This window comes from Centruroides vittatus, unplaced genomic scaffold (genome assembly GCF_030686945.1).
Source record: "Centruroides vittatus isolate TY-2023 unplaced genomic scaffold, ASM3068694v2 contig_5, whole genome shotgun sequence".
NCBI lineage: Eukaryota > Metazoa > Arthropoda > Arachnida > Scorpiones > Buthidae > Centruroides > Centruroides vittatus.
In genome coordinates, this window is record NW_027122286.1 from 1,073,167 (window position 1) to 1,100,655 (window position 27,489).

A 27,489-nucleotide genomic window follows, 5' to 3' on the forward strand; every position below is an offset into this window, starting at 1 on the left:
AATGATAGAAGCACTAAAAATAAACTAAAAAAAATTTTTTTAATGTCAATACAAAAATTTATGCAAAGAAATTTAAAAGTAATTTCAAAATTCCTTCTTTTTCTATTGATGCTGTATTACTTACCATTGCTTTGTTGGTACAAGATGTCACATGTCATTTTATGTAAAGTTTTTGTTATAAAAAATTATTATTATTCAAGTTTATACGCAACATAAGCTTAAAAGATATAAAGTTTTCATTTTAGAAAGATTAATACTTGCAATTAATTATAGTTTAGTTTTATAATAAAGAAAAATTATTTTTAAAATATCAGTCGTATTGTTTACAAAAATGAATTCAAACAATTGTTTCTTCTATTGATTGTATAATAACTTATTATTGTTTTTACTGTTGTAATACATTTTAGAGACTATGATTTTTATATACAGTTACATAACATTTTTACATTAAAGAATTTGTTATAATCTCTATAATTACTCTAATTCTTCTCATAATTAAAGTATTAGAAGATTTTAAAATATAATTTACTTCTTTACTATAAATATATATAATATTTTTATGTAAAAGCTTATTAAATATTCAAGTTATTATGATATACAGGGTGTCCCGCTCGGGGCTGACCGTTTAAAATAGCGAATAACTCCGAAATGAGTAAATGTAAAGGCAAGCTGTAAAAAGCAGAACACATCTTATTTTACGACAAACAAATTCACATTACAAAAAGGTGTTGAAAGTGTTCTTCCTCAACGTCCACACAATGCAATATGGCTCTCCATATTCGAATGTTCTCTGCAGCATGTCACTGTCAATGGCAGCGATTTCACACTAGATATTTTCTTTCAGTTATTCAATAGTCCTGGGTTTGTTTTCATAAACCATGCCTTTTAAATGTTCCTGTAGAAAGAAGTCTGGCGTAGAAATCGGACGTCGCACTGGCCACTAACCTGTAGAGATGATCCTATCCAAAAAACGATTGGATCTATTCTACATGGCATAAGGGGTGCGGTACATCGTCTCGTCCTATTAGAAATAATCAGAATTGTTGAAGACCTCGAAGAGAGAGGACCTGCTTTGCTCTGCTCTTTAAGTTTTGGTGGGTGAAATTTTTCTATCTTTGGTTGCTAGGCCTAATATTAGGCTTAGCTGGTGGTTCCCTGTGCTTTTATATAGCGTATTAGGGCTATATTCGCATTTTTCACCGGATGCTCGCCCTCTGGTGTTTAAAAACAAAACTATTCTATCTGGGTCGTTTGATTAATTCTTGCGTATTATCAGCAGTAAATATGAATAACAATAGAAAAAGCAAAGGTTTCTCTTGCGTCCCAAATTGCAATTTCAAAGATTTACGGGAGCCTAATATAAGTTTTAGTCTATTCTCACACGAAAAACAGATGATATTCGGAAATCGGTCGGTTATATTTATGAGCTTCTCCGAATTGTAAAAGAGTGAATTAGACTTAACAATTGGCAGTTTCCCGATTGTCCAATTTTACACGAACAAGTTATGCTGTCAATTTTAAAAGATATTTTTTTAAAGTTAAAATGCCAGTTATTTTGTGTGGGACACAGGGTCGGATTTAAACATTTCGAAGCCTTAAGCTGAATGTAAGTCCCCTTACCAACCCTTCACAATTTTAGAAGTCAATCATAAAAAGAAAAAAATTAAATCAGACTATCTCTCTGATTCAATACGGTTATTGGAAGAAAAAGATGTGAGGTCTCACTAGTCTTCTGTTTTATAACTAAATTTAATTAAATTTTTATACCCATTCCTTTAAAAATCTTTTTTAAAATTGGTTTTATCATTTTTAAAAAAAAAAGACCTTACGTTAATTCTTAGAAAAAAAATTAACGAAATACTACACAAAATAAAAAGTAAAGTATGTTTTGTTAGTTTGTAAAAAAATGTTTATTACAAAATTCCACTTTAATTTTTTTTTTGTTTGTATAAATGTTTGAGGCTCCTTGATATTCGAAGCCTAAGCAACAATTTACATAGCTTTTTACTTGTAAATCTAACCCTGATAGCACAATGTCAAAGCTGATGTTTTTAACACAAAGGGCACAAATATGCATAGAACGATCTCTCTCACTTGCTTCGATACCACATAATGACGTATCCTGCTAGCAATAATTGTTCTGCTACTATAAAATTTCTCGATAAACAGCTACAAGCAGCATATATCATTATATCGAGCAGTAATATATGATTAATTTTACATTACTAGTTACAAGCGACCCAGATAAAGTAGCCATTTTGTAAAAATTCAGCGCTCTCTATAGTTCATGAAAAACGCGAATAGTAGTCCTAACAGGGCTGTTAGGCTTAGCAAAGCTAAGTCTAAATTTTTTGGGTATTTTTATTCCCATGTTTTGTATTTTGGGTACCTGCCATATTGGCCTCCCTGGCTGTGGTGCTGGTTGCCTTCTTGTCAGAGGCCATTTTGTTTTTCTGTTTTCCGATCCACCCCCCTCACCCACATCGGGTTGGTGTTGGGGTACTGCCAGTGTGTTACTGTTTTGATCGGTGTCTGATCCCAGTGCGTCCCCCAAGCACTGAACTTAAACTTGTGCTACGTCCTTGTACTAGTGCGTCAACCAAACTTTGAACTTGTCATTATTGGTGACCAGTGCGTCTACCCATACTTTGACTGTGACTGTGTTTTGGACAACATTCCACGCGGGGACTGTTCGGCTAAATCGACCAAATCAATCATTTGTTTTCCAAGCCATCACCAGATCAGAGATGGATCTGCCGAGAAAAACCTCCTAGAAGTGATCTCACAGGGACTGGGTTGCATCATGCAAGCCTTACCGGCCAACTCTCATGGCTCGGTCTCTGTAAATAACAGGAAAAGCATAAGGCAGGCGGCGTTAGATATGCACACTGCTGCAAATAGTTTATATGGCATGGTCCTTGCACTGAGGACTAGGGAGAGGGAGGAAAAATCGAGTTTCGCCGATGTGGTTAAACGTGGTAGGCCAACAGGTGGTTCAACCACACACATAATAGCAGAAACTGTTGCTAACAAGAGTGAAGCAACAACTTGAAACCAGGATTTAATTATTGAACCCATTACGTCAGAAGAGGGTGATATGCTCTGTCCAGAGGAGGTGATGAGGAAAATTCAGGAAAAGATAGACCCAGCTGAACTAAATATTGGTTTACGAATGCTAACAAAGCTACCAAAGAAAGGCATCAAATTCCGATTGAAGTCAGAACAGGACGCCACTAACTTAAAAGAGGCAATAGAGAAGTTACCGGAAATAAACAAAAAGGTCCGGATAACTAGGCCCAGAAAGAAAAGACCAAGGGTCATAGTCCTGAATGTGCCTAAAATGGAAGAAAAAACAGAGTTTATAAGGAAAATATATGAACAGAACTCTGAAATAAAGGATAAGCTCTCATTGGAAGCTTTTACCCAAGAAATAAGAGTGACACATGCGATCAATTCCAGGAAGACAACAGAGAATAGGCATGTGGTAATGTCAGTATCTCCAGCGATAAGAAATGTACTAATTAATCTAAAACATATCAGTTACGAATGGGGTACATTAGTGGTGGATGATTACATCCCGGTTCTGAGATGCTTTAATTGCACAGGGTACGGGCACATGGCTGCCAATTGTGATCAAAGAATGAGGTGCAGTCACTGCACAAAGAAACACAAGTTCAATGAGTGCCCCAGAAAACAGGATGATCCCAAATGTATACATCCCAAATGTATACACTGCACAAAAGCAAACAACGACCAACCAGCAGGAATGAAATACCAAGTCGATCATAATGCATTTTCTCCAGCCTGCCCTATCTTAAAGAGCTACAAGAGACTGCTAGTAAGACAGACAGTCTACGAATAAGTCAACCGTCTGATCAACTTCCTGTTAACCTGCAATCATGGATAATACAACTTTTAGAATCTTACAAATTAACACTCAAAAGAGCCGAGCAGCGTCATCGTTGGTAATCAAAACTGCCAACGATCTAAATGCTGACGTCATTCTCATCCAGGAACCATACACAGTCAAGGATCAAATTGTGAGGTTCGGAAGCTGGCAAATAATCAATAAACGTGTCAACAATGAAAGACCGAAGTGCGGCATTATTATAAGGAACAAAAGTATTAACATGGCCCTTATTCCAGAGCTCAGCTCCAACAGAATTACAACGACAGCACTGCACAAAGGGCCAGTTGATTACATCCTAAGTGTTTATTTCTCCCCCTTTGACGCTGACAAAGACTGTATAAAAGAACTGAGCAGCGTATTACAAAAATTACGGCATAAAACGTACATCATAGCGGGGGATTGTAATGCTAAGTCTTCCCTTTGGTACCATGAAGAGAAAGACAACAGAGGGAGACTAATGCAACACTTACTGAACGAAATCGACGGGATCTCTCTAAATACAACGGATACACCGACTTTTCAAACGAAAAGGGCTAAGGGTTGGACAGACGTCTGCCTTGCACCCACCAGTGTGGGCAGACGTCCTCTTGATCCACTCTTGTAAAACCCTTCAAACTGACTCGGCAAGTGATCACAAATATATCCTCACAGTTCTCAGCTGCCCCCAACAAAGTAGTACCAAAGAAGGCACGTATTACAGCAGGATCACTAACTGGGAGCTTTTTAGCACTCTCTTTGCTGGGTACTGGAGAGATTACAACTTCACAAACCTAGTGATCCTCCTGTGTTTAGACACCAAAAAAAAAGAAGTCGACAGATACGTGGAACACATGACCAAGACCTTAGAAAAGGCCACGTGGCACTCATCTTCCTCGAAAACAAAAACCCACAAGACACATTGGTGAAACCACAACCTAGAGAATGAGAAGAAACAAGTCAGAAGACTGCGGAGGAGCTGGGCCAGAGAGCAAGATCCTGATGTAAAGCACAGGAAGGGTAAAACATATGCAGAGGCCCTCAAACAGTATAAGACCAATATAAACCGCACTAGATCAGCGGCCTGGCGGCAGTTCTGTGGGAACCCTGGTAGGGACCCGTGGGGCGAACCCTACAGGATCGCCTTCAAGAGCAACAAATGGTCCGCCCTCCCAAGTATAATCTGTGGAAACTCAAATAGCACCAGCTATAGTATCCAAGATAACATCAAAAAATTACTTGACTTTCACTTCCCTGAAGACGACATTACTTCGGACCAAAGTTATCATCACCAAATTCGTACATCTATTGGCACACCTTATTGTGGAACCGACGACAGGTGGTTCACCTTCACTGAGGTGCAAAAAGCGATTACCACCATGGCAAATAAGAAGGGCCCAGGTTACGACGGCATAACGGCCGAGATGGTAAAGCATGCTTTTGCGGAGGTCCCCATTGCCTTTGTAGTTATGTTTAATGGCTGTCTCCATACTGGCTATTTCCCGGTAAGATGGAAATTAGCAAATATTAAGTTTCTCCAAAAACCAGATAACCAGTATTTGAAAAGGATTACCTCTCTATCAGCCTACTCCCTATTCTGGGAAAGGTATTGGACGGCCTACTCATAGGACGTATCAACTGGCATTTGGCCAGCCACAACCTCATGCAGAAGAGCCAATATGGTTTCCGACCACGTAGCTCAACGGTCACTGCCATTAATAGTGTCACTAGTGGAAGAAGCATGGGACCAGGGCAAGCATGCATTGTTGATCAGTGTTGACTTCCAAAAGGCGTGTGATAACCTCTGGTGGCCGTCAGTCAAAAACAGGCTGAAGGATACCAATTGCCCAAGAAATATTTACAACCTCCTGGATAACTACTTAACGGATAGAAAAGCTGGATACTTATCTAATGGGCTCAATATTGTTAAAGAGGTGAACCGGAAATGTCCACAAGGCTCCCGTAGTGGTCTGGGCTTATGGAACCTAGCCTATGACGATCTACTCCAAACACTTCCAAGTACACAAGATATTAGGCTTCAAGGTTTCGCAGATGATACGATCATAATGATTAAGCATCAAAATTTCAATATTTTACAAAGTAAAGGCAATGAAATCCTCCATGAGGTTTACAATTGGAGCGAGAAGCATAAACTTCCTATAAATTTTAAAAAGTGTGAAGCCCTTGTCTGTACGAAAAATGAAAGACGTAAGCAACTACAACGCCCTCCTTGCCTTTATATTAACAGAAACAAAATTAAAATCGCTTCGCATCTGAGGTACTGGGAAGTCATCATAGACCCAACTTTAAGCTGGAAATATCATATAGAGGAACTTTGCAAAAAGATTAACCAAAAGACTAACAGTCTATATTACATTGCACGCAATACTTGGGGATTAGAAGCTAAACAATGTAGCATAATTTATAAAGGAGCAATCGAACCATCACTTCTGTATGCTGCCCAGATCTGGGGCAACAAGGCAAGCCTGATTCATAATAAACGAAAGTTACTATCAGTGCAAAGAGGTTTTGCTATTCGGATCTGCAGGGCATACCGTACAGCACCTACGGATGCCCTGTTGGTCTTGGCCAACCTGACCCCCATTCATATTAAAATAGACAACATTGTCTGGAAGTGGAACCTTTTAAATAAGGATTTACCCCAAAGGATGGGAGAGAACACACAAAACTCACAGGACATAATTAACAAGAATGCTATCCAGACAGCTGTCAGGAATCACTTCAGCTAATTGGCACCTACCATGTTGATACGTACCATTCTGGTGTGGAGGTGGGACAACATCCTGCCGAAAGCAACATCACCTTGATACACAAAGAGGACGACGAAAACATTGCAGATGTGAACTGGAGTATATATACCGATGGAGCAAAAAATGAGAATGGGACAGGGGCAGCTTTTATTGTGAGAAACAATACCACCAACACAGTTGTTCATGAGGAATATTATAAGCTACAAGCCCATTGCTCCAACAATCAAGCGGAGCTCTGGGCAACGTGTAAAACCTTAACAACAATAACGGCAAAACTAAAAACCCTAAAAGGGAATTTTCAATTTCTGACTGACAGCAGATATGTCCTAAATGTGATAAAGGGCATGCAGAAGTGTACCGCAACAGGGGTCAAGGTAAGACATCTTATCAACAACCTCAAAAGAAGGAGGAATGTTTTCTTTTGCTTGGTCCCAGGTCATAATGGCATCAGCGGGAATGAAAGGGCAGACGAGCTAGCAAAAAGAGTAGCCACACTAGATATCTCACCTTCCTTCAACACGGTGCCTATAAGCTACATAAATAGCTATCTTCAGAAGAAGACTCTGTCCGCTTGGCAGTCTGAATGGACTGCATCTACCACTGGGCGTACCACCTTCCGCTGCCTACCATCAGTGCAGAGCCGGCAACGGCTTTTCCACATATCTCCCACCTTTTTTTTTTTTTTTTTTTCTTTTTTTTTTTTAACTCTTTCCGTCCTGTGGGCACTAAGAGGGACTCTTTTAGAAAGCCCATTATGGGTTCGGCCAGGCCCACAATGGGGCGACCGGGTGGTGAGGGACGGGGCCCGACATATCCGAACGGACCACCCCCCGAAAATTCCTGGGGATTATTCGACCCGTTCGAATTCGATCCCGGGTCCCCCAGAGCGGTAGGCTGCCACCTTGACCGCTCGGCCATCCGGCCGTCCATATCTCCCACCTATAGCCTTACTCAGTGTCTGACCGGGCACGGAAACTTTCCTTATTATCTACATAGGTTTGGGAAGAGCAACTGCAATTCCTGTGACTGTGATGGTGTCTCCTTGGGGGATGTGTTTCATACTTTAATTGACTGCCCGCACTATGATGCAGAACGGCACGACTTATTTGTCTACTGTATACAAAAGGACCAAAACTGGCCACCCCAACTCGATTTTCTCTGTGCGGACAAGGAGGCTTACCGGCACCTAGTGACTTTCGTCGAATCCTGCAACATATTCCGGGCAACACAGACTGCAATATGAACTACAACAGCGGAATACTATTCCCACTATTAAGGGACAAGCGGAAAAAGCTTGTTGGCCTCTCAACCACGGACAGTTTATAAACTCTCACATTCTGTGGTATGTGAATGTGTCTTTCTTGTGTACTGTGTAATGTTGTATCTCTGTTTCAATTTGACTTCATTGTACACGTTCATGTATTGGCTTACAGCATACTGTGTATGCATGTACTAGCCATTAAACTCTTGTTGTTTTGTTCTCATTGTGAATTACAGTTTTAACCTTTCTTGTACAGGCATTTTCTTCCTGTATTACTTCTTTTCTTACAATGTATTATTGGATTATGTGACTCGCTATACTGATTGCATATATTGTATGTAAGTGTACCAACATTCATCTTCGCCAAATTGGCACTTTGTATGTATTTTATTACTGTTTTCATAAATACTTGCGATGTAAGATCTCAGGAGATCCCATTCCCACTCCCTTTCTTCCTTACTTTCCACCTATATCCCTCTCCCATCCTTCTCCCCCACCCTTCGCTGGGCTAAGTCTACCAGACAGCCCCCTACTCTGTAACTCTGTAACTCTGTATTAGAAATAATCTTTCTGAAGTTCATAATCGGCCAGTTGGTTCACAAGTTGTTGAATATGGACAGATACCAGTCGGTATTCAATTTTTTCAATTAAAATTTGGCCGATGATGCGAGAACGGACTATCCTTAATCCTTTTTATTGTATGCAATCAATTCTGTATAAAATAGGAAACATTTTGAGTTCTGTTTCGTGTTGTTACAAGCATGTGTTGCAGAATTATTTGCAATTATAAAGGGTCAGCCTCATGTGAGACAGACCTTAAACTTATATTAATTTATTATATTTTAACTTAAATTTATAAATATAAACTTATTAATATTACTTTTTAGTATAGTATAGTGATATTTAATATAATAACACATGTGTAACACTGAAGCCTGCTAAATTAAAAACGAATAAATGAAAACTACAACCAGAAATCTGTCTAACGCGGAAATTGACGACTTGAGAACCAACCACACGACGTAACTTGAGTAAAGCGGAATTTTTCTGCATTACAGCTTCTATATTCTAAACCATAATTAATGCCATAACTCAGTGCTGGATTGCCCACTAGGCACGTGAGACACATACCTAGGGTCTGGATCTCGAAGGCCCGAAATAGGAAAAATAATAAAGCAATCTTACCGTTGCAATTGTATATAAGAATTCATAAATAATTCTGTAGAAATAATTAAATGTTATTAGTTTACGATGTAAAATTATGTAGAGGAGTTCCGAAAGGTCGCCACTGCTGTAACTTGAAGGGTTTGACGTTACACTACATTATTTGTTATCTTTGTTATGATTATAGTTTCATTGTCTGAAAAGTATCTGTGACAATATAACAACTACGTTTCTTTGTTTCTCCCCAACTCTCTTAACGAATTAATTAATAAAAACATGAATTTCCCTCCTTAAAACGGAAAGTTCTGACCGGTACCGTTTAAAACAGGTTTTATTGTATAAGTTTAATCAGCTTAATAAACGTTTTACATTAAAAATATATAATATAGACTTATATAAAAGAAATAAATTACATTTTAAAGCCAAATAAATTGTAATTGATATTAATTAGCTTAAAACATAATACAGTTTAATTTCTTTTTATTTTAAATATATAAAAGATTTTTAAAATTTTCTATCATCAAAGCTTAAAGTATTACTTTATACAAAAGTATTAACGTCAAGTCAACTTTCATAATCTTAAAAGTAGAAAATCTGATTATTTAATGCATAAAGAATATATTGAAAAAAAAAATCCAATTTGCTCGTTAAACACGACATAGAAATTTTATTATAATTTTTCTTTTATGCATTAAAAAATTTTTAATAACATGCAAACATAAAATGAATGTAGACATTTTTAAGAACCATTGCTGTAAACCATTACCAAATATAAAAGAAAGGACATAAGTTTGGACATATTTAATCTTTAATTAATGTAAAATATTATGAATTTATATATTATTTTGATTTTTTTAAATATTAAATTTATTTATTAATTCCTTAAAATAAAAAGAAAATTTCAAGAAAGGTCAACTGTAAAAAAATTTTACTACAAAGTTTTAAAAAAAAGGTCATATTTAATTAAATTTTTTTTTGAATTATGCAAAATATTACAAATTTATATTTTAAAAACTTTCTTTTGTATAAAATGAATTGTTTAATTACTTAAAATATTCCCTAAAAATCACAAATTAAAAAACAAAATTCTTGCAAACCATATTTATAAAATTTCATTTTTCTACATTGAATTTATTGATTTATTTCTTAAAATAAAAAAGTAATTTTCAGAAATTCGCTTGCGAAATGTAAAAAAGAAAAAAAAATAATTTAAAAAATGAATATTTTTAGAAGCAATTTATACTTTTACATATATTTTTAAAATGCTATTTTTAGATATGTAAAATGAAATTATTTAATTATAATTTTTTTAATAAAGGAGAAAATATTATAAAAATTAGAATAAATTATTTTTAAAAGATTAAAAGTTTTAAAAAGTATTTTAAAATTAAAACTTAAAGATATAATATCCATAATAGCAAACTTTTAAACCTTATATTAAATATTCTGAAATAAAAAATATCTATAATTTTATTAAATAATTATATGAAAATTTTTGTCAATTAATAAAATGTAAAATATTTTATAAATTAAAATTTTATGGTTTTTAATAATAATTTATTTTCTATTAATAATTAATATTAAAATTCCCAATTAGACTTCCATTAGCTTAAATTGAAGTTATAATATTAATGAATATTAAATTACAATTAATTTATGTTATAAATTATATAATGATGAGAGTGAATCTTCATATACGTATGAATGGAGCTGTACGGCTGGCTTTATAATTACCTGCTTTACGGCTTGTATAAATTTTCTATTAAAACTGTACTAAGTGACTTATGTTTTGTCGGTTATGTCTGTATTGTATTATAGTTTTAAAACTAGTTATTTCGGGAATATAATCTTAATTAGTGACATTGAAGTTATGGGAAATAGTACGCCTCGTTTTACGACGAATGGCTTAACTATAATTTTCCATAAATTTATTAAGTCGTAAATGAGGGAGTCTACTGTATTGTATTTCAATACATTTATGTAGGTTTTATCTGCTTTATATTTATCATCAGCATCACTTTTGCTTAGCTGCACAGAGAAAGAAGGGAAGAAACTTTAAATTTTTCATTCTTTCTGTAATAGAGGTACAGTACCTTATTACTTATTAACTTATCAAAGAAGGATAAATACGATTGTTTATTTGGTAAATTTAATAACTGTTTCCATTTTACTGAGTTCCTGCAGCTAAATTTTATTATTAATTTTCTATGGTAAATTCTTTTTTTCTTGTATAAATTATTTATATTTAAGATCCAATTGTATTAATTGAAAGATAGGACAGATGGAAACATCCATGAAATTACTCTTTTTCTTTCTACGTGACTTGCTCGCTTCCTGTTCATTCCGAAAATTAGTCTTTTTTTTGCTACCTGAGTCATGTGACATGACTTGCTCAGTCTTAAAGCCGCTCGCTTCTTATTTGTCACGTGGCCTGCTCACCCCTATTTATACAATACCAAAACTACGAATACCATTAAAGCGTTAATAAGAACATTAAAATATAAAATATCCGTCGGTCGGAGAAAGAGCCGCAAAGGCTATAATCTCCATATTAAAAGAATAAGAAGAAGGGATAAATATAAAATATCGAGTCGAGTTTCATAACTGCTCTTAACTTATAAAAAAAAAAAAACACGTAATTTAATTAATAAATTTTAATAACATTTCCTCTCTATTTATAAATCAATTATATAATTATTTATTTAATTTTAAGCTCATAAATAAAATTATAGAAAAATTGTAGAGAAAAATAAGTAAATAAAATCTTATTAAATTGTAAATCAGGTATGCAGTAGTGTTCACTATTTATTTTGCCACAAAGTTAAATTTTCTTACTGGTTCACACGCCTTGCAACATAAAATCAGAGGAAAAGAGAGAGCGATCCAAGTAACCAGCTTTCTGAAATCTTACATCGTAAATCCGTTTTTAAGTTCTAAATTTCATCCCCTTTTTAGGTAGTAAAAGCTTTCCCCAAGTAGCATTAATAAGATGGAGGAGAAAATAAAAACATGATAGGTACAGTAATACGTTGGCTGTCACTCTCAATTTATTTAAAAGTTATAAAAGCATGCGCTTCGTGAAGATACATAAAAGAATAAAATATTTCTCAAACAATCTGTCTACATACAGTATTTATTTGACAGAAAGTATTTGTATCTATAGATCAATGTTTCCACCCTGGACAGAGTGTTGGTGAAGTAAAACGTAAATAGAGTTTGTGAACTATTGGTTGAATAATTGAGCTGTAAATAAATTTCAATGTTATAATAATAATATATTTACTGTAAATAAATGTGGTTTTCTCTTTTTTTGTCTTACTTTATGTGTATTTTATCACATATATTACGACAGTGATGAGTTTTGTGTAGCGCACCCATTATAACTCAAGGAGAAGCAATGCAAAATTCATATAAACCGAAGAGTTAAAGTTAAAATATCTACCATTTGTTATTTTGGTTATATTTAGCATTAAAATACCCCATATTTTACAGTTACTTAAGAAAATATTATAGATATTTTGCTTGGGAAAACATAATTCTGATCATCTTATAGGAGATTTCTAGAGTAAATAAAAGTAAATTTATATGAAGACTCTGTATGTGTTACATGATTCTACTCACGCTGGAAGTTTTATGGATCCTTTTATGTTAGAAACCTCATAAAGGTTTGGTGTAAACGAACCCGTAACTTTATATCCAGTATAACAATATTGATGTTTAGTTTAAACATCTTAATATTGGTTTTTAAGAGTAATTTTAGAAATTGTCTCTTATGTAAAAAAGGTTTTTTTCGAATTAAAAATAGAATTTATTTATAAATACATCAGATAAATTAGTTTTTCTCGTTTTAAAATTGTTGATAAAGTAAATTTTTAAACTCAAAATAGCAGGAGTTATAACTACAAAAATAAACAAAATTACAGAAATATCATTACTTAACATTATGAAATTGCTTTCTAATATTACAACTAAAATACTTTTATATTTAAATTTAGAATATTTAGTTTGTTTAAACATGTTTCTTCATTTATTTAAAGACATTTCAGTTTACATAATTAAATTTAAAATTAATTATGATTAATTTATTTAAATATATTCAAATATTATTCATGTGATATTCTTTAAGTAGAATTTAATATATTTGTAATTTTAATATGACAGGGATGGCCAAAAATCACTTAACTGATTTAACTTATTTTTTAAAATAACTTAGAAAATTAGAAGAATAATTAGAATTAATTTATTAATTTCATAATAATATTTGTAAAAACATTTCTTTCCACTTATAAAAATATTAATTGCTTATAATTAATTGTATAACTTATTTATGTAATTAATACTTTTTCAAAAGGAGATGAATATTATTATAAAAAACAAACATTAAAAAAGCCATTTAGATATTTAAAAAATACCTTCAATTCTAAGGATTAACATTAATATCTTAAGTGATAATGAAATTATATAAAGCTTAATTAAAGAGAGATAAAACTCTTTAAATTTTATAATTTTTAAGAAAATTTTAAAGTAGAAAACGTATAAACTGTAAGTCTTTTAATTAGTTGATAATTACTTTAAACACCTATATATTAAGTTATCTGTTAAACTTGACATGCTAGTGTCATAAATTGTTTATTGCTTTGATAATCTTCGCACTTTTCCAAGATTAAAATTCACTCTTCCGGTATAATTATATTCATTTTAAAGTAATTCATTCACCAGTATATGATATTTAATCTTGTTTATAGTTTAAAAATATTGCTTATATAAAATTTTAATCATTAATTATGTATATAGGTAGTCCAAAAGTCAGTTATAGAGACTAAATTTCTCTCTTATTCAAATACTTTGTAAGTAATATATTATTTGATTAATCGTTACAATTGTTAACTGGCTTGTGGACCACCACGTACAGTTAAATATATATTTTATATAATTAATTATGCTTCATTCGACTATTTTAATAGGTTAATTGAGTTATGATATGTAAACTTCAAGGAAGAAAATCGAAACCAAAGTATGAAAGTTAAATACATTTATAAAAAATGCATCATTGTTTATCTAATTACACTTTGGATTCGTCGAATGGCACCACCACCCCTTGCAATGTCACTAATATGACATCCCTTAGTGAAGACGATGATCTTCCGGATGATGTTATTTTTTGGGATCATCCCGAAGAAATGCTTATACCATGGCTTGTTAGCAATTATTTTTTTCCTATCGTTATCACCTATATCATTACATTTGTTGTGGGAGTATCCGGTAATGCTGTCGTCATATCAGTCATGGCAGGTGATAGAACATCCAGAAACGTAACGAGCATTTTTCTCGTAAGCTTAGCCGTTGCTGATCTCCTTCTATTAGTTATATGTGCACCTTTGGATGTGGCACATTATTTTGTAGTTCAATGGGATCACGAAGGAGCTATATGCAAATTAGCTGCATACGCCGAAACTGTATCTGCATTTGCATCTGTATTGAATCTTGTTGCTGTGACTTTAGAAAGGTAAGAATATATATATATATATATTATTTATTTATTTATTTTAATTATAATTGAATATTAATTTAACTTAATTTAATACTTTTTAAATCATTATTATGAATTAAAATGGAGTTTTAAGTTTCAAATGAATACTACACTTAAATTACTGTATAGGCCTACTGTATTTCTTTGTTTTCTTAAAATAAAAGTTTAATATTTCAAATATTTATTTGCTTTTTATACAAGTAGAATCGCTTTTACGACCGGATTAACCTTTGTTAATGGAGCCGTCGTAAAGTGAGACGTCTTATTTCCTATAAGCTCGATGTCATAAATTCAGATTACGTTCGAGGAAATGGGATTTTAACTATATAATATCACATTAAGATGGCCAACAAATATTAAATATGGTAGTAAAATACAGCTTTTCGTATAGTCGTAATAAGAAATTTATACTAGCCATAAAATAGGGAATTGTAAAACCAGCGGTCGCAAAGCAGGGATATGCTTTCTGCTTCCTTCAAAAATTTATAAGATACTTGTTAAAATTTTGGTTGGACGATTAATTGGCCGAGATTTAACGATAACAGCCTTATAAAACATTAAGAAAGCTTTCTAAAAAATTCAAATTTTGTTTCGTTTCGAAAACAAAATATTTATCATTTTTAAACGAGAATAATATAATTAATTGATATTTAAGTTTTGCTTTGAATTCCTATTATTTATCTTTTAATTTACTTATCAATACTAATCAGTTGATATTTATTTAATGTTTTTACAAATAACAAAATTAAACCTTCTCAAATTTTTATTTAAAGATTATTTATTATTTATACTTTTCATTTAGGACCAAGCTCGAGTCAAAAATGTATCAAATGGAACTTTAATTCATATCGCTTTCGTACTTTTTTAACCCTCCCTTCACAAAAAGCGAAATTTTAAGGCCTCCATCTTGAAAAGACTAGCATTTATTAAGTGCAACCCTGTTAAATGCCGAGGACCCATTAGACACGGGGCCCTGTCGCACACGCACTGAACGCCGTGTTCGAAGCCCGAGTCAAATGACTTAACAGTCTATCTGTACCTGCATATTTTACATAGATATGTCATTATATAAGTTTTATAATAATCAACAATGCATTAAATATATTTAAATACCTCTCGATATGAACCTAATTAAATAATTTCATAATTATACGTAAATATAAACTTATAAAAAAAACTTAAAACTTCTGTCATTTTCTAGAAAATTTTTATAAAGATTTTTTATAGTTTTATGCCGTTTTAAAAAACATTTTGACATTCTTTGACATTACATTACAAAATTTCAAAAGTACGTCCGTTTCTTTGCTTTAAAAAATGAGTATAAAAAGCAAGAAGCAGACATCTGTCAATGAAAGATACTCTATTTGTTTTTGATGGAGTAACAGGTAAATATTACTTTTTCGGTAAGAAGAAGTAGACAAACTTTTCTATCACTCACATCGAATAAACGATAACATTCTACTTATTCTGATCAAACTCTGAATCCTTAAATTAGACATCAGTGACCTAGTCAATGTCTACTTTGACTTTGATATTTTCTAGAGTCACACCACGTATCTTTTTAATCTATGTATTAGTTCCTCTTCGTGTTATATTACTCCGATTTAGGGCAACCGAAAAACCAAAAAAAAAAAACAAAGTTTTATTTGGAAAAGGGTACGTGACAAGATTAGACACTCTATCTCTTATTGTATTCGCTCTTAGTATGTACGGTATCGGGATTAAACTGGTGGTTCAAAAAATCAAACTCTCTAGTCACGGATATTTGTATAAACTTGTTAAACAATTTGCATTCTTAGCAACAGGCACCTATTTAGAAAGCTTACAGTATACACGTGGACACTCCATCTTATTGCTTTGAAAAGATGAAAGAGCAAAAATACTACATCGATTTTAAAGATTTTTTTCTAATTATTAATCTTATAAATTACTATTTCTATACGTATAAAGTCAGTTTTTGGGCCACCCTTTTAAACGTACTTAAAAATTTTGCAGAAAAGTAACTGTAAATTATTCATTTTTAATACAGATTCGTCGTCATTGTTTTCCCAATTCGTTCGAGATCTGTTTGTACCATGAGCAACTGCAAAAAATTAATGATTTTTGTATGGATCGTTTCTCTTCTGTTAGCAATTCCTGCAGTCGCTACTAAAGTAAGATATTTTGATTTTTTATTTTATTACCATAATATAAAGTAAATTTGACATCAAAATAAAAAAAATCTGCTAAACATTAGAAAGTTTTATAATGTTTTTTATTGTTAACAGCAAGCGTATAAGAGTTTATCAGATATTTATGATCTATTCTTTAGCGTATTAAAATTGGCTCCGTTTCAACAAAATACAGTTTTAGATTAAAAAAATACTTTTAAATTTTTTATTTTAAAAGTTAGTTTTCAAGGTTAAACAGTTATTTTTATTCGAAGAAAAATGATTATTTTACGACTTCTTGTATGAGTTTTTATGGCCGATTTAATGACTCCGGAGATTGATTTAATGTTGTAAATGCTTTTTAGTAAGAAATTGAGTAAATTAATAGTTTTGTAAAACTAAATATTTTGGTTTAATTAATAGAATTTATATTTATTTTGTTTTAGAATATCGAAAAATTGATATTTACTAACCACAAAGTGACTGTTATCCTCTTCTCTTGTAAAGAATTGGATGATTGGAGAGGTTTTACAGTGGCTGTTTACCGTTTAGTTATGCTATTTGCTTTACCTTCTGTTCTGATGATTGTCTGTTATGCTCGAGTTATCATGGAATTGTGGATCAGCACAAGAACTATGGATGAATTAACTAATACTGTAGCGAATGTTGGGTAAGTGATTAATTGTAACGTTCATCAAATAGATTTATATTTGAATTTGTATGAAACCGAACAAAAGATTTACATTATAAACGCACACGCTGCTCGATTTTATGCCATAACTTCAATGCCGTCGTAAAGCGAGCCGTTATTTCCATAAGTTTGGTGTCATAAATTGAAATTACGTTTAGGAAAATTAATTTGAACTATATAATGTCGCATACTGTTGAGTAATAAAAAAATAAGGCGTTTAAATACGACATTTCTTACAGCCATAATGGAAAATTTACTCGTCAAAGCGAGAGTTGTAAAGTGAGGTTTTACTTCTTTTGTAAGAAATTCCTACATTTAACTTATATTCGGGTACATACACATTAAAAATTTAATAAATACAAAAATTAAAATGTTTTATAAAACTATAGTATTTTCCAGAATAATAATAGAGAATCTTGAATGTAGCTATACAACGGAAGTAAATAAAAAGTTTGGATTTTTTTACACAATAGATGCAATAGACTGAAAAATATTAATAAAATAATATTCTTTTAGTCTTTATAATTTAATTTTTAATTTATTTAGTTAATTATTTATTCTCTTACTACAAATTAGTAGTGCTCAGCGGCTCATTCTTGGGGGGGGGCAGTTGAAATGATAAAAATATTTTAATGTGAATTCAATAAAATGTTTACCTTATGTTTCCGCTAATTTATAAGTAGTATAGAAATAGAAGACACCGCAGAATGTAAATAAAAAAATGAATTTTAATTAGAAAAAAATCTTTGGAAATTTTTCTACTCTTTGTTTTCCTTTTTCTTTGGAGAGGACAAGGATCCCTTGGCCCCTCTTGGGTGCTCCAGAGATGATAGATTTATAAGAGATTGAGATTTTTAAACAAAAAATTTAGTCTCTCATCATAAAAATCTAGAGTGAATAATTTGATAGGGTTATTTGCTGTGTTTTTTATTTCTTAATACTGAATGATGATAGAAAAATGATTATTCAATATTCGTTCTTACGTAAAAGTAGCTTTTGAATATTTATTTACTTCATGAATCTTTTCAAAAGTGTTTTTACCATTACCATTGCAATATTTGATGTTTTAAACAATAACTCAAGTTGACAGTTTAAATGTTTATAAAATACAGTACTAGCATTCAAATTTATATTTTTACATATTTCATCATCATCAAACATTTTGAAATAGAAATTAATTTGATAAATATGTGTATACTTGGTGGGACCACAAAAATTTGTACTGAAATTTCTCAAACTCAGTAGCTAGAACTTAGATCCGTTCAAAAATAACAGCTTTTCGAGCTCAGATATCTTTTCAGTCATCTTCCAAATGACTTTTGCAAAGCATTCTCCCTTTTTCAGATTAACTGACAGAAATGGGAATAGAGAGAGACCACAAATTCAGTTCTGGCACCGCATCAGCTGAACAATAGGTGACGGTTGAGAGAGTCAAATCTCCTTTTGACATCTCTATTCTTGTTTAAGACAGAGGCATGAAAAACTTTAATTGAATCCTATACAACAAGTCCTCACTCAACGTCATTTGGGGAAGATACAAGCACATTTGTAATCATTTACAATTATTTCTATTGAATTTTCTTTATGAACAGTAAAATTGATTCGGTGAGGTGGAAAAATAAATGGTGGAGGTTGCAAATACGATTCAATTAGAATAATACTAATCTAATTATATCTTGTTTATATCAATTAATCTATGGTAAAATTGGTTTCTGTATGTCGTCTCGCTGAATGTTGCAGTTTCCAAGAACCCATGGATAATGAGTGTTGACTTGCTGTTTATAATCACTAGATCGTTATAAGGAAATCAGATAAAATAAGATGGACAAGTTTACTGACACCACTTTAATTTATAAAAAAATTCATCTAGAAATATTTTTTAATAATTTTATATTTAATTAGCAGGGCTGTGGAGAGTGATCAGAGATCCTGAGTTTAAGATCACCCCAGTCTCTCTATTCTTTCTCTATGACTCTCTCAGTTTATTACGGTTATTTTTCTCCCTTCCTGCACTTGAAATTACGTAAACTGCTTTTCTAGATTTTATAATTAAAATTTTATTACATGGATTTCAACCCAGGCACTAGGTAGAGGCACTAAGACTACAGTTTGACCTGTCAATGCTATTAATAGAATTATCTCTTAAAAGTGTGCAACAATATTAATTTGGCTTAAGATTATATAATGTGAAGAGTATCTATTCTTACTTTTGTAGAAAAGTACCTGTTTTACTTAAATAATAATAATAAATGTCTATAATAAATAAATAATTAAGACATTTTAATAATACTCTGTCAACTTTTTAATACTTGATTCAGAATTTATCACTATCCATTAAAGTAAAATCCATTAATAGTTTAAAATAATGAAAAAAAATTAAAATCTCCCATTTCACAAGAACAGGATGTTATATTATCTTAAAACAATGTGAATGTAGTTGATATGACATTTAAAATAATACATTGTTCATATTTTATCTAGTAATCAAGATTTACAATGTTTACAATAAATAATTCACTAAGATTTAAGATTAAAAAAATGATTAACTGCTAGGTTAAATGTGTATAAAACATTTCTTGTTAATTTATTAAAGGAGTAATGTGTTTAGTTATAGTATTTTAGTTTTAGGAGGTGCTTGCATGAAAGCTTTATATAATATATATATTTTAAGAGTTCTATTCATCAGTGTATAATATTTATATGTTAAAGACTAATGAATAAATTAGAAATTTTTAGCATTTCTAATGAAGATGAGGGGAGTTGGTCAATTAGTATTAAAAATTAAAAATAATACTCCATAAATAACACAGAATCAAAAGAATGGTCTTAAATTTTATTATCATTTTATATGAAGTTAAAGTAAAGTTGTAGGTCTTTTTTTTTGGTTATATGTGTTAATATATAGAATATCTTTTAATATTTACATTATTAATATATTTTTCTTAATTATTTACAATTTATTAATAGAGTTCATAGTGTCTTTTGTTTTTTTTTTTTCATTTAACACCCAAGGGCATATACCTCTCTCTATTCCTGGTTCTGTTTAGTTGTAATTATTAAAGAATTATTTCACAGTTTTATACATAACTTGCAGCAATTTTTGTAAAAAATATTATTAGTAAAAAAGCATGTTATAGATTATAAGTTGGAGCCCATAGAATACATTTAATTTAGGACAATTTTATAAAAAAACCTCATAAAACTTGCATATTACTGTATAAGCATTAAGTTATCTACATATTTATTCTAATTTTGTATATATTTTTATAGAGTTTTAGCTATTCAAAACAATCTGCATGTTATCAAAAGATAAGTGTTCATTTCTGATGCAGAACAAACAAATTATGTGTTATTTTGTCTGGTTTGATATTTGTACATAAGTAGATACATGATTTATCTAACAGTTTATTATTTTTTTATTAATATTTATATAATTATTTAACATAAATTTAAACGAATAACTGATTAAATGTTTTATTTATTTATTCTGATGCAGAGTGCAAAGATTAAATCGCATAGATTCTCGTTCTAGTATTAGTCGTGATTCTCATCTTTCCTGTCATCAGAATCGCTTACTTGTCAGAGATCCCATGAATACTGAATATCGAGATGTAAAAAAGGCTAGACAACAGGTAATTTTTCAAATATTTTTATTTCATAACCATTGTTTAAACTATTCATACACAAATTACTATTATTATAAAGATTTTTTTATAAAAAGCTTTACTTTTTTATTATTATTTATAAATTCTCAACAATGATGTGATAAATGAACATTAATTTGATTGTAAAAATCTGTACTTTTTTTTACAGTAAAAGGTTAGAGTTTGTGATATAGAAGACTGTTTAATTTTATATAAAGTTTACATACTTAAGTTATTTGAAAGATAATCACTATTCTGTTAAGTAATTAATCAAGTATGATGTATTCCTGGTGGGAATAGAATAATTTAATGTCAAAGGATCAACGGGGGTTTTCCCTGCCCTCTAATTAATTGGTCGTTTGTCTGGAGAATATCCATTTCCTTTTTCTCTTGCCAACATTGGAAACTCTTTAGTGCCAAGGGATTACTTTTTAAAACTTTCCATAAATAATTAATCACTTAACTGGAAAAATCGCCTGGATTCTTTAATCACGTGATTGAATAATTGAAAAGGGGGTCATAGATAAATATTTTCTTTCCCAATAAAATACACTAATTAATGCAGCTAGATACCAGTTTATTCATTCATAACATAATGCTAGATTATTAATTATTATGTGAAGAGATTCTATTATCTGATTCATAATTTAGTTAATGGATGTGGAAATGAATTGATATTCTACTGGGAAATACATATTTTTTAAAAAAAATAATTTATTTTAAGTTTAATTTACAGGAAAAATCTTTAAATTACAGGATAGAAGGTATATTATAATGTTAAATTTGTATTTATATAGTTTTAAATATAAAAAATTAAGTAAATAATAGTTTTTTATAAAAGTATTTATTTATATAGGTAATCAAGATGTTGATATTGGTTGTAGTCTTATTTTTGGTGTGTTGGGGTCCTAAACTGCTGATGGAAATCATCCGAAACTGCTGTTTGGATGTCTACAATCACGGAATTTATACAAGTCGCTTTATATTTTATCTTCTCCCCTTCGTTCACAGTTGTTTAAATCCTATCGTTTATTGTTTTATGTCGACGAAATTTCGAAGAAGAATGTTTCGTTGTTTCGAACGTACTTGTGGCAATACTTGCGTTTCTATATGTTGTTGTAAAACTCCATCAGTTAGAAGACAAGCCAGACATATGAGCACCATGTCCAGAAATGGTACAACTAGAGTGGGTTCTACTTATACTTTCACTTCCTACACTTGTAGTCCTTCTGGTGAAACAACAAAAATTACAGAACTTGATACTGTCACATTATAATGGGCTTAACATCGATAATAAGTCATCGTATCCCACCTTTTGTCACATGTATTGCACTGTAAAATATTCAGTTTTAATTCCATTTATTAATCTATTTGTATGTATGTACATTATTTTCTGTAATTATAAACGTTTTAAAATTTGTATATTATTAAAATACTCAATAATATATAGTTCTGTTCTTCCTATATTTTAAATCAATCTATCAGATAAAAACAATTGGTTGCTGTCGTTTTTGACAATAAAAATTTTAAAATATCTTTAAAAAGGTCTTTCTCCTTTTAATCTTTGTAAGATGCTAGCAACTAGAATTTTACTATTAAGAAAACTAAGAAAATTAATGAGTTAAACTTAAGTTTACAAGAAAATTACCTGCTGACGTTAAAGAAACATCTTTCATCTACACAAAATAACTATAAATAGTCAAAATTAATTGATTTTACATGTTACTTGTCGCTTTCAAGGAATCACTTTGATAAATGAAATGTTACTGTAAGGTAGCTTTCCTGTAAAATTAGCAAGCTTTGCAGTGAAACATGCTTCGCCCATAATTAAAAATTTAACTGTATATTACTTCTTTGAATCAGTGTTTAATTATCTTCTTTAGAAGAAAATGTTGTAGAAAGTTTTCAAGTTAGAAATACTTTCTATTGGGTTGAGAAATCATTAATATTATAGCATAAGACTTTTAATAGTCATACCGGTACTGATTGTTTCGTATAAATATAAAACCATCACAGGCTTTGAATAATGGAAGCTTATAACTGTCTATTGACTTATTTTTGTCATATATACGTAAATTGATTCCTGTCTACATAGGAATAACGTTATTAGTGACTACATAAGTGACTACATTTACAAATAACTTTATATTGATAGGACTCTTTTATAAAAGATATATTTTGGCGGATCCCTATTTTTGGCTATCAGCTTTTGGTCATTAATTAATAAACTAAAATAATAATTAGCTTCTGAGGCATCTTATAGCTATTGCTAAGTAATAAAATAAAAGCGTTTTTAGAAAATGTTTCGGAATCACTGGTTTAGACTATTATTATCTTGCAAAAGAAATATTGTTGCATTTGATGTTATAATGTTTTTAGTACAAACTATACTCGTGTACCTTTTGAGTAGGTGCATTTTGCTAATGTATACGACTCATATCGATGGGCTACTAAAGAAATCAATATTCGCAAAGGTGATATAAAATGGGGAGCCATTGGGCAATTTCCTAGAAAATATAAAAGATCTTTTAAAAGAATAAACAGAATTTTTTAAGAGAACGAATATGGAAATATATATTGAAAAACTCTCAATTAAAAATAAATATATCATCTAAGTTAACAGTTGTATTAATAAACATGTTTGGTCACTTTTCTTACTACATTCTTGTGCATCATTACGCATTGTATAACATTAAGCATTTGATATGTGTGAATTTATTTATAAAGAGATTCGTTCCTAAAATAACTTAAAATTGCTCAGAAATAAACGTATGAGATGCTATAATTTTCATTTTAATGAAGTGAATTTCAGAAGAAACTGATTCAACTGATATTTTCTCACGAAAGTTACATTTTTCATAAATTAAATATTTTATATAACTAATGAGGTTAAGTTTTTTATAACCGCATTAGTTATGTGAAATTCCCAATTTAAAAAATTGAGCAATATCATCATAACAATTTTTTCCTGTGAATAACACTTTTAGTAATGGGCTTTATATAAAATCTCGAATTTTAAAAATATTTTAATAAAAATATCAAATCAATAAAATATTTAAACATAAATCTCAATTTTTATGTCAAAAGTTTATGAAAAATAATCGTAATCACAAGTTTGTTTTATCTTAAATTTCCATTAGAACACATAAGCAATTATAAATATTAACGAATTTATTTAAATAAATAAACTTATAATCATACTAATTTAACCAAGTGGATCATAAAATATCAATTTTAATATTCTAACAAATTAATTTTAAGTAATATCCATAAATATGAGTAAGGAAATTTTAATAAATTCATTACATTTGTGAAATTAGAAAACAGATTTTAAGATATTACTATCAAAAAATCACAATGTTCAAGATAATTATCAAAGCAACTTTTAATAATAATTTATGAGAGAGTAGCGATGGATATAAAGTAATATATTCTATTACAAAATAAATTCTGTACGAGTGTAATGATACTTCTCAACTTCTCTCGTTGATAATCCCTTTAAACATTTCGGAATATTAGCTATAAAAATGTAGATACGAAGCTATTAATCTTATAAATATTCTGCTGTGTATAATTATAAAATTGAGAATGTTATCACAATAATTATCACAATATACTATTATAAGTTAACGTATTCCATTACAAAATAAATTTCGTATACGGTAACGATGCTTCTCTCTTATCTCATTGATGAGCCTTTAAACATTCTGAAAATTATGATATAAATCAAGAAAATGTCCTTAATATTAAATTTCTTAACGAAACTAGGGTATATAACTATAAATAATAAACATCTAGCTGTGTATAATTATAAAATTGAGCGCATTATCACAATAGTTTAGCAAACAGAATCTCTGTTATGTATTAAATAAAAAATGTAAAATGTTGGAAAATTTGCCGTAAGGAAAGTGATATTTTCAAAAATAATATACAGTATTTTCTTATAAAAATAAATATACTTTTAGATATGATAAGATCTGTTCATCTGAACCCTCTTTTTTTAATCCACTGATTTTATAATATCCATCTAATTACACTGCTAATATAAGTAAATAAACGTAACTATACATTTAAGTCTATTCATGTAATTATATACGTATTTATAAAACTATACGCCCGAAATATTTTTCTTAATTTTTCCATTATTCGTTAAAATTTATCTTAATGAAAATATAACTTATAATCAAAATAACTACAAAGAATATAAACAATTTTAAATATTTCTTTCTGGAAAATAATGGCCTATTGTTTTTGTTTTTATAACAATTTAAACACAATTTCTAGAAAAAACATCATATATTTTTTATTAGAAAATAAGACATTTACTCGTTATTTTATTTTTATTTCTTCCAATATATTCTGCCAGTTTGTCTGTCTGTATGTACTTTAATTCCAAATCTCTCGAGTAACGAATCTTGTTGGTAACATTGTCATTAAAATTGGATGTTTTAAAAAATTATTTCTTTTTCGTTTCGTTTTTTTTTCAGGTTTCTTTAAAGTAATTTCATTGAAACATTTAAATCACATTTAAAAATAAGGAGAAAAATCTTATCAATAAGGTAAATTCGTGTTTTCAAATTCGAGTAAATTAGTTCGCTGGTCAGACTAAGTAAAGTTGTTACTCAATTTACTTAATTTTAAAGAAAAAACATTAAGCATTAATACAATAATTAGTTTATTAATGCTTTTTGGCTGAAATTATCTTAATAATGATAAATTTTATAGTTAAATTAGAATTGTATTACATAGACTGTCGTTAAAAGTGATGTCTTCTCTGATCATGAAATGTGATTTCTACAGCCAAAGCTTTACGATTTGATGCTTTTCGTGTTTTAGTTTCGTGTGAAATGTTACTTAAAGTAAAAAAAAGTACTTTAATAAAAAATTTTATTATCATTTGACGGTTTTTGTGCGCTGTTAAGGGATGGTGATTATTACACAAGCGTACAAAATAACAACAAAAAAAATTTTGGTGCTTACGATTTTAGCTATATTTGGGTCACTGAATCCAAATATGAAATCATTTTTTTTCTATCAGCTCTACTTTTGTAGATCAGTGTTTTTTTTAATGTACAGTTCTACACGAAATGTGCAGCTCTAATTCCAGTTTGTACAGTTCTAAATCACACATGCAAGGATTGATTCCTGTATATTTTCTCCATTGTCGGTCTGCCGTCCAGTTAATTCCGGGTAAATCCACCAGATGAAATAAGCATCCGGTAACGAATTGACGTTCAACGCTTCAACTAGAGTTGAGGTAAGTTTGTAAGTTCTAGCCGTGCAGTGTATAGATCGAAGTTGGCCTCTCGTGATACTTGTGTTAAGGCAAGAGTTGTTATAAACTTAACCTAAAACGTACTGTGTTCTAGATGCTTTTATTTGTGTTGTTAAATAGAAATAAAATGAGTTCAAGTAGAAGAAGTTGTGTAAATCATTCTGATGTGTTTTGCTACATATGCGGAGAATATACGTTAAAAGAAAACAGAAAAACTATTAATGACTTTGTAAAGAGAGCTTATCTTGGATACTTTGGTGTTAGGCTTGGTGATCAGGATAAAAGCTGGGCACCGCATCAGGTCTGTAAAACTTGTAGAGATCATTTACGACAGTGGACTACCGGGAAAAGAAAAAGTCTGAAATTCGGCGTACCGATGGTTTGGAGAGAAACCAAAAATCACTTCGATGACTGTTATTTCTGCCTAGTAAATATTAATGGAATCAATCGTAACAACCGTAGCAAGTGAACTTATCCTGATTTAGTCTCTGCAAGACGCCCGGTCCCTCACTCGGAGGAAATGCCGATTCCATCGTTTCACCAGCTACCAGAGCTTTGTGAGCACGAGTATCCCTCTGATCCTAATGAAGGTGACTGTGATTACGAAAGAATGTCATCAATTCCTTAACGTTTCAACCAGAATGAGTTAAATGACCTCGCCAGAGATCTCAACCTGACAAAAGAAGCATCTGAATTATTGGCTTCCAGGTTGAACGAGAAAAATTTACTGGGGCGAAAAACCAAAATTACCTTTTACCGTACAAGAGGAAAGGATCTGCTATCCTTCTTCTCTCAAGAAGACAATCTTGTGTTTTGTCACGAAATTAGAAGACTCTTGGAAAAAATGAGTCTTCTTGAATATTTTTCAGATGATTGGCGCCTATTTATTGACAGCTCAAAACGAAGTGTGAAATGTGTCTTTCTACACAATGGGAACAAATATGGTTCAATACCAATTGCTCACTCAACGTAAATGAAAGAAGAATATAACACCATAGCTTTAGTCTTGGAGAAGATAAAGTATCACGAACATCAATGGGTAATTTGAGTGGACTTAAAAATGGTAAACTATCTCCTTGGACAGCAAATTGGCTACACCAAGTATCCTTGCTTCTTG

General features: G+C 30.8%; 1 protein-coding gene and 1 long non-coding RNA gene across 3 annotated transcripts in view; both read left to right on the forward strand.

Annotated features, from left to right (window-relative positions):
- Nucleotides 1-22,562, forward strand: part of LOC136978212 (allatostatin-A receptor-like) — a 74,504-nt gene extending 51,942 nt beyond the window's left edge. For both annotated transcript variants that reach the window (XM_067273870.1, XM_067273871.1), the window contains exons 2-6: nucleotides 14,047-14,588; nucleotides 16,642-16,765; nucleotides 17,209-17,432; nucleotides 20,950-21,085; nucleotides 21,954-22,562. In XM_067273870.1, coding sequence (XP_067129971.1) covers nucleotides 14,125-14,588; nucleotides 16,642-16,765; nucleotides 17,209-17,432; nucleotides 20,950-21,085; nucleotides 21,954-22,373 — 1,368 coding nt within the window. In that variant the 5' untranslated portion in view covers nucleotides 14,047-14,124 and the 3' untranslated portion in view covers nucleotides 22,374-22,562. The remainder of the gene's footprint in view (nucleotides 1-14,046; nucleotides 14,589-16,641; nucleotides 16,766-17,208; nucleotides 17,433-20,949; nucleotides 21,086-21,953) is intronic.
- A 3,515-nt stretch (nucleotides 22,563-26,077) lies between these two features.
- LOC136978221 (uncharacterized) lies at nucleotides 26,078-27,128 on the forward strand. The gene is made up of 2 exons (XR_010881191.1): nucleotides 26,078-26,155; nucleotides 26,674-27,128. It is a non-coding gene; the product is annotated as an uncharacterized lncRNA (long non-coding RNA).
- The last annotated feature ends 361 nt before the right edge of the window (nucleotides 27,129-27,489 follow it).